The following is a 15,410-nucleotide window of genomic DNA, read 5'->3' on the forward strand; positions in this document are numbered from 1 at the left end:
GAGTTAAGTAACTTGTCTAACGTCACAATACTATCATGCAGTTGTGTTGCATTTTAAATCAATTTCTCTCTGAATTCAAAGTCCATAATTTGTCCAGTAATACCAAAAATGGTAAATTAATAGTAAGTTCTTATATCATTCATTTCTTAAGAATTCTTTTCCTTTTTTAAGTTAAAAATTATCTTCACATATAGATACCTAGTTAATTAACAGAGAAAGTAAGGGTATAAATTGAAGTTCACTATGAAAACCTACAGATTTTCAAAGAGTACTTTACTTTGGGTGATTCCTGGTTTTCCTTCCTTGTTTGCATCCAAACTGATGATGCTTTGATGAGACTTTTGGCATTCCAATCAACCATTTCTGTGGGAAAAAAGCAAGGTCTCTTTTTTTCAGATTTATCCAGAGAAACAGAATTCTGAAGTAGTTATAGGTACATCCTAAGGCAGTTCTAAAGTTAGCCATTCTAAAAAAATACGTCAAATTGGTTCTTCTTATGAGATTTTCTGCATTCAGTCATTGTGAAATTTCTTTAGGATATATGATGTCACCAAACACAGTCAGGAATGTCATGAATCATAAGAGGAAAAATAATTGATGTTTGTATAAAACCAAACTGTACCTAAGATATAGAAATAAACTGAGACTCTCTTCTCTGACACAATAATTGCATTGACTCATCATTTAGTCCTAAGACTAAGAGAAAGAATTAAAAAATGTTGGCAATATTGCTGAGGGCAGAAATTGCCATGAAGATACATGTCTTCAAAAATTTACTCATGACTTCTTAGGAGTTTTAACTGAGGAAGAGAGATTTCAGAGAAGAGAGAATGTGGGATGCTAAGTTTGGTTTCCAATTACATTGTGGAACTAGGGAGATTCCGACACACTGCCCATAATTTACTCACAAAAGAATAAGGGAAAACAATGTCTCTCTCTCTAATGGGCCTTTAGATAGAGTTGTTTCTTGAAATCAGACAATTTGGGGAATGCTATTTTTTATTTTTCACAGGAAGCCCATTCTTAAAATTTACTATAGAATAGCAGAAGTTTCCTAATGACCCACAAGACTGATTCAACAAGGAGACATCCAAGGTGGGCAAGTATTAAACAAGAACAGAAGGGAATATAAAGCATGTTTTTCATATGTTATGCATGACTAGGAGAAAATGTAGGTGAGTAACTAAGAAGCCTGATTTATGTCTTACAGTCTGAGAGAGTCTTCACTGCTCTACTTAAATTCATCAAAGAATTGGTTTAAGGATCAAAGAGCCACATACAGGTATTAAATACAGAGGATTGTTAAATGGGAACTTTCCTTTTGTTTGTGTGTGTGTGTGTGTGTGTGTATCATATACTTGAATTGCCATAAATACGCTTCCAAATATATAATTTAGTTCCCCTTTAGTAAAATTTCTATTCCTCCTGTAGGTGTCCTTAAATCTGTTTTCTCCATTTCCTGAGGAATACCAAAAGCAACTGTTCATGTTCACATGCTTTCCCAATACCAGTGGCTACCGTCCATCTCAGTTGGAATTTTCTTTGCATCAACAGCATTTTATTTGCTAAACTGTGAAGTAAGTGAACAGAGAGCTCAGGCAAATATATTTTTAAAAGACAACAAATGACTTGAGAAATTTCACAATATTATGATGCATTATGCACTACAGAATCAGTAAATCTTTATCTTGAAATTATGCATTTAATTGCAGAAACTTTTCTTGTGACACTGAAATTAATATTTACTATTTAATGAGTAGGCACAGAATGTGTAATATGATAATGGACTGGCTCAGTTTCTGAAGGTAACTTGTAGTTTCACTTTAAAATGCATTATTATTAATACTGTTATTAAGGAAGAGAAAATAAAGGGCTTTCATGTGTTAATTCAATGATTGTTTTCAAAATGTTGAGAAAATAGGGCTTCTAATGAAAAGTAAATGCTGAAGTAAATAAAAGGAAAATATAACTGATGAAAAATAGAATATATATATAAGAGAATAAAAAAAGGTTTAGATGGAGAAATTTTGAAGGAAAAAACATTCTGTGAATAATTCTTATATCCTGTGTATTATTAGGTGGATAAAGTTTTTTTTCAATATTCATAAAATTTGATTTCCTCAGCCATGAAGCTCCATTCTCCTGAATTTCTACACCATTTCTTCTCTATTCTCCATGCTTTAATATCTGAGGTTAGCCACAGCAAAACATTCAGATTCCATGGCTTCAGATGAGGAGTAAGAAGTTGGAAATGGTAGATGTGACCCAGTCCAGAAACTTAGAAATCCATCACATAATGGAAGATTTAACTCTCTGATAACTTTCAAATTTTGGAGGAATCTCATTTTAACAGCTGTTTTGTTGACACATTTGACTTTTACACAGTATATCTGTAAATAATACTAAATGTTACCCATATTAGGAAATAGAACACTTTTATTGTAGTTGAAGAAATGACAACAAAGAATTTCTAATGAGAAGAGAACTCTTCAAGTAAATCTCATTAAAAGTTAACAGGCAGTATGTCTATTCCTGTACTAGGAAATAATCATACAGGCCAAGGTTAAAATCTCTGTTCTATCCATTTAGGATATGTGATTTGGAGGAGATTTTAAGAAATCTTTTTAGCCTCAGTTTCTGATGTGCAAAATAAGAATTTTATGAAGAAATATTCTATGTCAAACATAGGGCCTGTCATAAGGTAAAAATTTATTTTAAACATGCAAGCTATTATTATTAGGTTGTTTTAAAGTTCCCCTAAAATGAAGTATTCTGGCATAATATATTTACTTTCAAATTTGGGGGCTATCAATGAATAAACCCCTTTTCTTAGGATGTTCTCATTGTGTTTGCTGTGATAGATTTTACAAGAGGAAAAACAAAATGAGAAACTACAAGCAGTAACAGAGTTTATCCTCCTGGGATTGACAGATGACCCAAAGCTTCAAGCACTGATTTTTGTCTTTCTGTTCATCACCTACATGCTCAGCATCACTGGAAACCTGACCATTATCACCCTCAGCTGGTGGGCTCCCAGTTCCTGACACCCATGTATTTCTTCCTAAGGAATTTCTCCTTATTAGAAATTTCATTCACAACTGTCGGTATATCCAAGTTCCTGGGCACCATTGTAAGAGGAGGAGATAAAACCACTTCCTTTTAATGACAGCACTGTGCAATTATTTTTTTTTCATTCTCTCTGGGGAGGTGGAGGGATAGTCACTGAGTTTTATCTTCTGGCTGCCACCATGTCTTATGACTGTTATATTGCCATATGCAGATTATATGACCATAGTGAATCGCTGAGTCTGCACATTGCTTGTCTTCTCTTTATGGCTGACTTCATTCTTAATCATATTCCCAGCTTTCATGTTGCTCTTCAAGCTCGATTACTGTAATTCTAATATTATTGACCCTTTAACTTGTGTTTCTTTTCCCCTGCTGCAATTTTCATGTTCAGACATGCAATTCCTAGAGATACTGGGTTTCTCTTGTGCTGTGTTCATGCTAATGTTCACTTTGGTGTTAATAATCCTGTCCTACGGGCATATCAACAGGACAATTTTGAGGACTCCTTCTACCAGAGGGCAGAGGCCTTTTCCACATGTTCTTCCCACATGATTTTCAAATCTATCTCCTATGGAAGCTGCATTTTCATGTACATTAGTCCCTCAGCAAAAGAAAGGGTGTCTCTAAGCAAGGGAGTAGCTGTGCTAAACAACTCAGTAGCCCCCATGCTGAACCCCTTCATCTACAGCTCATGGAATCAACAGGTGAAGTGAGCCTTCATGGACATGACACGGAAGACTATTTTACATGAGCAAATGCAAAATAAAGGTGTTGTCCTAAATTAGAGCAATTAAATACTTTTTAAAGAAGAATTTTTAAAAGCCTATTCAAATCCACATGACATCCTTAGAGTTATTTTTCATTGTTTATACTTTTTATGACCAAGAGGTATCTAAGGATGTTTGGACTTTGAGCTAGAGATAGAGACAGAGGCACAGGTAGAGATAGAGGTAGTTATATTTTTCCCATTGAAATTAAAATCTTTCACGCACATGTCTTGGGCTGGTCTTTCTACTTCATAACTACAAGACTGACCTTTTCCCTTCTAAACATTTTTTTTTTTAATTTCAAATTCTTTCACAATAATTCTTCCATAAAAAAGAGTGAAAAGAAAGGATTCAATTTTAAGATTTCTTCAGGAAAATACTATTTCTGGATTTTCAGGAGATCAAAGACTTGGTTAACATTATTTTCAATGGACTATAAAAAGTCCAATAAATATAATTTTATGACACTCTTTATGGAATATTTGAGATGGAATCTTTTCCACATTTTAATCCATTTAGTAAATATATGAAAAATAGTGCAATTAAAAGAATAATGTTGTTATTAGTTGCTTGAGAAATTAAAAAAAAAATCATTTCTCATTACCCAGTTAAAATTTCTGAGCCATAAATTCATCAATTTATAAAACAATTATCAATATTGCTTAAGGGAAACTCAAATAGCTCTCTATATTGGAATTCCATAATTACCACATATACAATACCAATTCTTAATAAACACTTGAAGAAATAGATGATACCAGATATTTGATATGACATTTTCTGTGGCTTAGTGCCATATTTGAATAAATGCTTTTGTGAAGTTGCCCTTCCAATAATAAGTGGCTAAGAGTTTTATACGTTTCTCATGGATGTGGAAATTTTGATATAACAGAACATACAACTTATTCATTTATTTGCTTAATGAAGTAAAAATCATAATAGAAATAAAGTAAAAAAAACAATAGCATATAATATATTAAATTGAGAATTATTGTCAGGACAAAACTTTGGTGGTCACTGTAATTTAAGCAGTAAATTAGGGGGTTCTCTCTTTTTTCTTTTTTTTTTTTTACATTGGGCTATTTGACCACTGTTTTTATTTCTTGTGTATAAAGTTTTAATGAAATCAATAATATGAATAATCTTATTATTAAGATTTGCATTTTGAGCTTTGTACGGTCACACCTGGAGGCCATCTCCCAGCCCTTACCTATTTCCCCCTTTTCTATTGTGTGCAGGTGTTTCAACATAGTTCCATTCCAAAGCCCACAGAGACATTAGGTCTAATGGAATGGCCTGGCCATACCTTAAACCTGAAACTTGGAACAAGCAGCCATAGCTGCTTCTCAGATTGGGAACTCGGTGGCAGAGCCCCTGCCCCTTGGAGTTGTGTAAATCCCTGCCCTCTGGAAGCACAGATTTGTCTCTCTTTTCCAACAGGAAGTTGAGTGTGTGGAACTGCCATCCAATGACCCCAACAAGCAGTTGACCTCCCTGGGAGACCAGCCATGATGGGATCTCTTTCCCTGATTTTTTTAGACCCTTTGTACTGTGTAAGTAATAAGGTGGTCATCTGCTGAAAGTTTCTGAACAAATGCATATTAGCATGTGCCTGAGCCTATGTTCCCACAATGGACAATGTATCAATTCACTCCATAAAAGGGTAGGAATTTCCAAAAGATACAACCTTTCTTTGTTTCTTAATTTATTTTTTTTTAATATTTGGCTTATACCAGGGTACTATATAAGGCCCAATTGCACTTTACAATAAGCTCCACTTCTGAAAAATTAAATTCAATTTACAGAATAATAATAATGTAATTACATGGATGGACTCAGTAACTGGAGGGATAATTAGATATCTTTCTTGGGATTATCAAAATAGGATGACAAAATATTACTAGAGTCAATTAGGAACAAACACTGGACATACATGATGTCAAATCAAGATTCCAGAAGAAAGTCTAAAAATAACTAGATCTTTAACAATTTCAATTTAATGAATTTTATTTTTGGATTTTGAAAATGTTCCAAATATGATTTGTAACTGTAGCTCTCACTCCACTTTCTAAGCAAACTGAAATCTGATAGTTGAACTGTACTTCATTGGTTTAAGGCATAGACACTCATCATTCTCAAATACCTTGGATATAATTGAATACATTATTAAAAAACAACAACACAGGTGTCTTACTAGCTTATACATAGGAGTGTGCCAGAGATGAATTAGTTTAAATTAAAAATGAAATGTTGGGAGACCTGAAGGAAAGCTGGAGAGGTGATAGGAACCAGGAATCAAGAAAGTTAGGTAGAAATCAAGAGGGTGAGGGAATGACTGAGGAAGAGAGACAGGATATTTAGTATCTCAGAGTCTGATTAAAGATATTATGGAGCTCCTAGGAGCCCCTGCTGGAGGACACCAGGGGGTGACTCATGTGGAGCTAGACCTTGATCACAGGTAGAGCATGAGACAGCTGATTCTGACTTGGGGGAAAAGAAACCATGACAACATGTTGAAAAAGCTGTCAAACCTGAATAAGAAAAGCTATTAAAAGAGATGGAGAAAATCTCAGCTTCTGGCATTCAAGGAAAGCTCTGTCATAATACTAGCTGGAGACAGGTTTAAGGAATGGATGCCCCAGAGTCTAATTTCCAGTTATAACACATTAAAATATCAAAATGCCCAGGTTTTAACAAAACATTATAAAACAAAACAAAGAAAGAAGAAGTGATGGCCCAGGCAAAGGAGAAGGTTAAAGTATAAGAAACCGTCAATGAGAATATCAGACCTGGAACACACCAGACTTTCAAAGACTTTTAAAAATGGTCCTAAATACGTTCAAAGAGCTAAAGGAAAATTTGGACAAGAAACTAAAGGAAATCAGGAAAACAATAGACGAACATAAAGAGGATATCAATAGAGATGAAAATTTTGGAAAGTAACCAAACAGAGCTAAAGACTACACTAACATAAATCTAAAATTCCCTAGAGGGGTTCTACAGAAGATTGCAGCTGTCAGAAGAAAGAATCAATGCACTTGAAGGTAAGGCAATTGAAATCATTCAGTCTGAGGAGAAGAAAGAGGAAAGAATGAAGAAAAGGGAACAGAGCCTGAGGAAGCTGTGGGACACCATCAAGTATGGTCCTATACACATTGTGGGAGTTCCAGAAGGAGGAGAGAAAGGGGGCAGACAGCATATTCAAAGAAATAATGGTTGAAAACTTCCCAAATTAAATGAAAGACATAAATATACACATCCAAGATGCTCAACAAGTTCCAAAAAGGATAAACAGAAATAGACCCATGCTGTACCATGTTATAATCAAGCTGTCAAATGCAAAAGATAAAGAAATCATTCAGAAAGCTGCAAGAGAGAAGCACAATGTTACATATAAGGGTGCCTCAATAAGTTTAAGTGCTACTTCTCATCAGAAATTTGGATGAAGCAAGAAGGAAGTGGGAAGACAAGTGCTGAAAGCATTAAATTGCCACCTAAAAATTCTATATCCAGCAAAACTGTCTTTCAAAACTGAGGAAAGGATTAAGACCTTCCCACATGAACAAAAGCTGAAGGACTTTGTCATCACTAGAGAGACCTACAAGAAATGCTGACAGGGAGTTCTGCAGGTTAAAACGGATGGACACTAGAAAACAGATTCATGCTGCATGAAGAGATGTGCTGCAACATGGAAGAACTTTGACAATATTATGCTCAATGAAATAATCAAATTTTATTCTAGATAATTAGAAACAGCAAATTTGCAGACATAGAAAGCAGAGTAGAGGTTACCTGGGATACGGAAAGGAGCAGGGAAGGGAGAGTTTGTAAAAATTAAAAAGAAAAAGATATTGTGGAAAAGAAGTGTGACCCTTGTGGACATTTCAAGTGAAATGCTGTTTTTCATGTGATGTAAACCCAGCCCTCCTGCCACTAAAAAAATTTGGTAACACTACATTGCTTACAAATACACATATACTAGAGGACAAGATACTTCAACTTCTAAAAAAAAAAAAGTTTTAACTTTTTTCTGCCTCAGTATCCTCAACTGTATATTATACTTAATTCATACTTTATCTGTCACAAATGAGATCATTTTAGGTTAAGTGTTTAGTCAATATGTAGCAAGCAATAGAATCTTTTAAAATATTGCTATATGCAAAGGTAAAGAAACAAAATACCCAAACACTATTTAGACTACTAAAATAAAGACAAAGAATATAATTTTCATATGCAGAAAGTCAGTTTTACCATAACTATTAAAATATGTTGAATAAATACTTTCTATATCTATTTTAATGTTATGTCAATTATAAACTCATCACCCTCCAAAGTCTCTAGGGGTAAACTCAAAGATTTGCTCATTGCTCCTACTTTGTTTCTTTTTCCCCATTTTCAAAAGCTCCCATCTTTCAATTATATTAATAAATCACACTCCTGGCATCAAGTGCATACATACTACAGTTCTGTATTTATGAATATGAAGAAAATAAGGAAAATCATTAAATAGTAAAAGGTATACATATCTTATACAAATACTATATTTTTCTAGTTATAAAATGTACATCTCATAAAAATGAATATAAGGAAGTTAAAAAAAAAACAAACACATGCCAGATTTTCAAATGTTTACTTTCTTGGTCATATATTTTGTCACAATGAAAGGATATCATTTGTACAACTTTAAACTGAGGGATTCAATGAAAGTAAATGACATGAAGGGAAGAAGTGAAGGAAAGAAGTCAAAGGGCAACACAAGCAACCTGTAGTAAATATTGCTGACATTAGTCTTGGACTCTGATTATAAGCCATAGAATTTTCCCTAAATATAAAAGGACTGATACAGGGAGATAACATAGAAATGATTTCTTAGGAATATTACCATTCCAGGAATCTAAAAACATTTCTCAACATTTTCTTCACCATATTTTTCTTTCTATGTCTGTTTCATTATATTTGATCTCTGGAGATAGTTTTTTTTTTTTTTTCCCCAGAGTTCTTAATTTATTGTCCTCCTAAAATTTGCCTTACATTTTACAGCTCCAGTATCCATAATGCTTTCTATCTGTAAATTCCTTATTTGAAATTTAAAGCTCATAATCCAAATGAAACAGTTTGAGAACAATGTCCACTCGCTATTCAACTAACCATGGCCAGAGAATAGAATAAATTAATAAAACAAGGCCACCTGGGGCATCATTTTTGTGGCCATGTGGGTGGAAATATTGGGGAAGGGACTTTAGAAATCTCTGAAAAACTATGTTGAAGAAGGGGATGATGATGATTTCACCATTAAAGTTCTTAAGTTTTTGTGTTTATGATAAAAGTTGTGGTGAAATAATTTTCTAAATCACAAAGCATTAAACAAATATTTATTTTCTTTTATCTTCATTAAATATAGTTTTAAAAAATATTATTACAGCCCATAATTTCACTGCTTATTCAGAATGGCATGCATTATAAACATAAATGATATGAGCAGGAAGAACTTGTGTAAAGCAAAACATTCATTCATTTGCCAAACATTTATTGGATGCCCCCTATGTCACCTCATTCTCCTAGGTGTCGGATAAATCAGGGAAATATAGAAACAAGTCCTAATTTAAACAGTGGTGGGGAGAGATGATACACAGAAGATAAGTGAAATTTGGTGGGGAAAACAGCAGGATAATGAGGAGGAAGTGATACATGCTGTTATCTGGAGAAAGAGTGCTTAATTTAGTACTAAAATCAAGTAGTCAGGAATGCACTTAAGGTGTTGCATGAAGAGCAGGGAGGCCAGTGTGGTTGGATATGAGTAAATGAGGAATGACTGGGGGGTGATATCTGAGAACTAATGTGAGTCAGTTAACACGTTTGTTTACCTTTATAATCATTTTATGTTTTAGTCAGCATGAGATGGAAAGTCATGGGAGGATTTTGACATAGGTGTTTTTTGTTTGACTTACAGTTTGAAAAGTTTACTCTGGCTGATGTGTGTGTATGTGCACATGTGTGTGTAATCTAAAATATTGATCCAGAATAATAAAAATTAAAGTACAGAGTGGTATGAGATACATGAAAAATAATTGCCATGCAGAAAGTCCCTATTATAGATTCTATCTAGTATACAAAATGATTAAAACCTATATATGCCCTTGCGGTGGTTAGGTTCATGTGTCAACTTGGCCAGGTGATAGTACCCAGCTGTCTGGTCAAGGAAACACTGGCCTAACAATTGCTGTGAGGACGTTTTTGGCTGGTTAATAAACCAACAGGCTGGTTTATTAAATCAGCAGTCAATTGACTACAGCTGTGACTGATGACTCACCAAAGGGTGTCTTCCACAATGAGAGAATGCAATTGGCTGGATTTAATCCAATTAATCAGTTGAAGACTTGTAAGTGAGACAGATAGAGGACCTTCACTTCTTCTTCGGCTGTCCAGTGAAGCATTTCCTCAGGAGTTTGTTGAAGTTGCTGGTTTATTTCCTGAGGAGTTCATCGAACACGTTCGTCGAAGATCCCAGTTCATTTCCTGAGAAGTTCGTCGAAGTTGCTGGTTCGTTTCCTGAGGAGTTCATCAGACATCTTCCTTGGAGTTGACAGTTCGCTGACTGCTCTACAGAATTTGGACTAGTGAATACCCACAGTTGTGTGAGTCACTTTTACAAATCTGATAGTCAGAGACACCTCTGATTGATTCTGTTTCCCTAGAGAACCCTAACTAATACAGCCCTTAATACATTGTCCATTTTAGAAGACAATTCACACTGGAAATTCAAGGTATTTTCTGTCATCTCATTGTGGTATAGACAAGAAGATCTCATTTCTAGGGTTGCAAAAATTAAAGGGATATAAGCACACCAAGTTCCTGAAGAATAGATGCAGAATTTCTAAAAAATAAATGTGGACCCCTACACAGTCATTGAAAAATCAAATGCCACATCATACTATCATACACCCAGTGTCACGTGATTTATAACTTTGCCTCATTTACCTCAATAAACAAGCTTTCTTATACTTTCTTAGCAATAATTGTAGAAAAGATCCATGTCAATGATTCATCTGTATCTTCTAATGATGTCTCTTCTTGGCAGTGTTCGTTTGTTTAATGAATTCCCCTGAGCCAAAAAGAGAGATACAAATAAAATAAGTCCAGTTCCATTTATATGACATACAGGAACATTCCTTAAGTTATATTTTTCAAAGCAACATTTGCAGCCTCTGTCTGAAACAAAAGTAAAATATTACTTTTATTTCAGTCATGTATAATCAGAGGATTACAATATTTATTTAAAATGCCTGAATGAATGCAGTGAAAATGATTTAATTGGTTTTTGTGTATTATATGAAAAAGGGCAAAAGGAAGAGTGCCTTGCTAGACAACCCAGGTACTGCAATAGTACACAGATCTAAGGTGAGAGAGAAAAAGCAGGAATGAGCTATACCATATTAAAATATTCCAACAATTTTATAATATCAGGAATGCAGAGTAGTATGGGTCAAATATGACTAGTCTAGAAACAAGGCAAACTATAACCCCTGAAAGCTAATACAAAGTTAAGTCACCATACTTGTTTTGAGAATACAATGGGGACTAAATAAATTATTAACTCATCTTACCAGCTCTGGAATTATATGAATATATAGGCAAACAGGGTAGAAACTCAGATTAAAGCATCAAGAAGAACAAGGAAGTAAGTAAATGTGTTATTCTTCAATATGCTTATGTTGCTGCATTCTATTTGAATTTGATAAAATATTATTTGCACATATGTTGTGGACTTACAGCCCTTTTGATATTGATAAATGAATAATTGTTATCGCCAAGATTACCACCCAGGTACTGTGTAAGTACATGGAGCTTAGGTGAGAGAGAAAAAGCAGGAATCCAAAGCAGGAGCACAGCAGTAAGTCTTGAATTGTTCATTTGTATTTTTCTAAATTTAAGTGTTACACTGTGATGGAAATAGGATTATAAAAAAGGCAACCCTATATGAAAGATTATTTGTTTCACAGTAAATTGTAATTTTTTTTTATTAGAGAATTTGTAGGTTTACACAAAAATCATGCATAAAATACAGAGTTCCTGTATGTGGCCCTATTATCAACACCTTGCATTATTGTGGTATTTCTAACAATTCATGAAAGAATATTTTTATAATTCTGCTATTAACTGTAGTGAACCATTTAAGGTTCACTGTGAACTTTTGAAAAATATTCTAGTAAAATATATACAACTTAAATTTCCATTTCAACCACATTCACATATGTAATTCAATGTTACTAATTATGTTCACAATGCTTGTGACCATCACCACCATTCTTTACTGAAACTTTATGATCAACCCAAATAGAAACTCTGTAGAATTAAAGCATTAACTCTTCATTCCCTACCCCTACCCAGTTCCCTGATAACCTATATTATAGATTCTGACTCTAGGAGTTTGCTTATTCTAATTACTTCATATCAGTTAGGCCACACTAAATGTTATTTTGACCATCTACTTGTTCATTTATTATAACACTGTTTTTAAAAATTTACTGGTCCATTGTATGAATTAAACTTTTTCTAGACAATGATTTGCTTTAGTATAAGAAATTTCTCTTTCTTGTCCTTTTGGTCTTTTATCCAAAAAGGAGAAAAATATACTCTCTCCATGTGTTTGTGCATGTGTGTGATAATATCAACCTAACTCTTAAGCAATTTAGGAGAGAATGCCAAAGCAACATTCTCACAGAGAAGTATGTATTCTAAAGTGATACGATTACTAGGTGACAACCTGTTTAACCTCATGCAAGTTTCCTAAACTACCTCATCTGAGTTTTCCCAATATAAAATTTGGGATTAGGACTAAATAATATCTGTAGGCCTTTCAGACACTATATTTAGATTTTTCTAGAATTCAGGCTCTTTTACAATATTAAGGAAAGGAAAAAAAAATCTCAATCGGCACATTTTCATGTTTTGTAAAAGAAACTCAACATTTTAAGAATAATTAGATGCTTAATTTAAATTAGTATTCAAAGAAGTAACTTTTGTTTAAATGTTAGTAACAGAATTTTTAATCCATTGCCTGTGATAGGATATTTCAAAGAAGAGATATCAGTATTTATCTTCATAATTTTTTTTTTATGTTAATGACAGGTAAAGGGGAAATTAGAGTGGATTGCTGAAAAAGAGCATGTGTTTGATTTCTCAGATTGATCATCCTGGATATTAAAACTAAAATTTCATATTCTTGTTTTAACATGTTTATGATCAATAGGTCTATAGGAAAAAAAATATATGTATGTGTATATCAGCAATGAAAAACCACACAGCACCCAGGGAATTCATTCTTCTAGGGCTATCAGATGACCCTGAGCTTCAGGTTGTGATTTTTCTCTTTTTAATGATCATGTATATATTAAGCATCACTGGAAATTTAACCATCATTGCTCTCACCTTGGTGGATTCCCATCTACAGATCCCTATGTATTTCTTCCTCAGGAAATTCTCTGTATTAGAAATATCATTTACAACTGTCTGTATCCCTAGATTCCTCAGGACAATTGTCACCAGAGACAAAACTATTTCATACAATAATTGCACAGCTCAGTTGTTTTTCTTCATCTTCATGGGTGTAACTGAATTCTACCTTCTAACTGCCATGTCCTATGATCGCTATGTAGCCATCTGCAAACCCCTGCATTACACAACCATCATGAGCAAGAGAGTCTGCACGCTGCTTGTATTTTGTGCTTGGCTGGCAGGATTTCTAAATATTTTCCCACCAGTTATTCTGTTCCTCCAGTTGGATTACTGTGGCTCCAATGTCATCGATCACTTTGCTTGTGACTATTTCCCCCTCTTGCAATTATCTTGTTCAGACACTTGTCTCCTAGAAGTGATTGGTTTTTACTCTGCAATAGTGATTCTACTTTTCACTTTGGCGTTAATAATTCTCTCCTACATGTTCATCATCAGGACAATCCTTAAACTCCCTTCTGCCGGTCAGAGGAAAAAGGCCTTTTCCACTTGTTACTCTCACATGATTGTCGTCTCCATCTCTTATGGAAGCTGCATCTTCATGTATATCAACCCTTCAGCCACAGAAAGGGCATCACTGATCAAAGGAGTAGCTGTTCTCAATACTTCTGTTGCTCCTATGATGAATCCATTTATACACACTCTGAGGAACCAGCAAGTGAAACAAGCCTTTAAGGACACATTCCAAAAGGTTATGTTTTTCTCTGCAAAATGAAAGGATTTTTAGTATTAAATAAATAAAGTTCTTGTTAATGCCTTTATTATGCATATGCCCTCAAAACTCTGTTTGCTTCACTGCAATTCTTTTTTTCCTCCTTTTTCCATTTCCATGTTAAAATTTCCCCCATATTGCACTCAATGAATTTTATTAAGCTGAATATTACTTCTGAATTTTATGCAAATTCAAATGGCTTATTCAACTGTATTTGAATGAAGTAAACAAATCAGGGCTAATGACTGAGTAGAAGTGGATTGCTTTGTAAGAAACATGGGGCATTTAGTATGACAGAAAGAGTGTCAGGATAGATATGGACTTCTGAACTTTTCATCCTTACCAGTTAAAAGAAATGAATGTTATTAGGAAATTTTCATTCCACCTGTCATTTCTGAGAAATCAAAAAAATGACAGTAATAAAGGGGTGGAATAAAATGTGAATATCTACATAATTGTTTTTAAAGATTAGAAAGTCATATGTATTAAAATTCTTAAAATATTTATAAGAATAACAATAATAATGAGAAAGAGGAGTAAAGGAAGAGGGGGAGGAAAAAATGAAGTAATCTTTTTTCAGCAATAACTGTGTTCCACACCTGTAGTTGTTTTCTATGTGAGAACTTGGAAAGTTATGAACTTTCCAAGATAACTAAAATTATCAATCTCTTTGGACACTGGCATTTTTCAGTAGGTTGATTAAATTAAATTTTAAAGTAGATTAAAAGAGAAAAGACCATGTAAAATAAATGAAATAAAATGCTTGAAACTTCATGACCTGGTGAGAGTTCAATTTTCTGAGACTGAGTTTTGATCTGGGGTCGAGAAATATCTTTGAGATTTATGGAGGTCAGGAAGCAAAAAACATCTGCCGATAGTATTCTGCATGATCTACTTTGAATTAGGCAACTCATATGCAATATTCATACGATATCCTTTAGAAAGTGGATATTTTTATTCCTAATTTATAGGTGAAGAAACAGAGTGAAATAAAACTTGAGAGTTCTTCAACATCATAGAGACTGTAGTTTTCAGAAATGGAATTTAAATTTATTTCTCTTTAACCTAAAATTTCAGACTAATAGAATTACAATACTCTGACATTTATTTTTATTAATTTATGAATAGAAGTTCAAGTTAATATTGCAATTGCTAAAGGGCTTTTAAATGCGTGTTCAATTCATTTAGGATATACTTCATTATCTTATGACTAGTGTTGGCAATACCATGATAAAAAAGGGTAATTTTTCCCTAAATTATCTCAAATTATAGAGGAAAGAGAAAAGACACATAATCAAAATTTAATTTGATAAATGTACCAATTTGAATTTAAGGAGCCCATAGGACAG

The 15,410-nt window shown here is 33.7% G+C and overlaps 1 protein-coding gene across 1 annotated transcript; it reads left to right on the forward strand.

Moving 5' to 3' along the window:
- Nucleotides 1-13,122: 13,122 nt before the first annotated feature.
- LOC119542285 (olfactory receptor 6C3-like) lies at nucleotides 13,123-14,064 on the forward strand. The gene has a single exon (XM_037846904.1). It carries the CDS (start codon nucleotides 13,126-13,128, stop codon nucleotides 14,062-14,064), a length of 939 nt encoding a protein of 312 aa, XP_037702832.1. The 5' UTR covers nucleotides 13,123-13,125.
- Nucleotides 14,065-15,410: the final 1,346 nt, after the last annotated feature.

Source organism: Choloepus didactylus, chromosome 8, assembly GCF_015220235.1.
Source record: "Choloepus didactylus isolate mChoDid1 chromosome 8, mChoDid1.pri, whole genome shotgun sequence".
Classification (NCBI taxonomy): domain Eukaryota; kingdom Metazoa; phylum Chordata; class Mammalia; order Pilosa; family Megalonychidae; genus Choloepus; species Choloepus didactylus.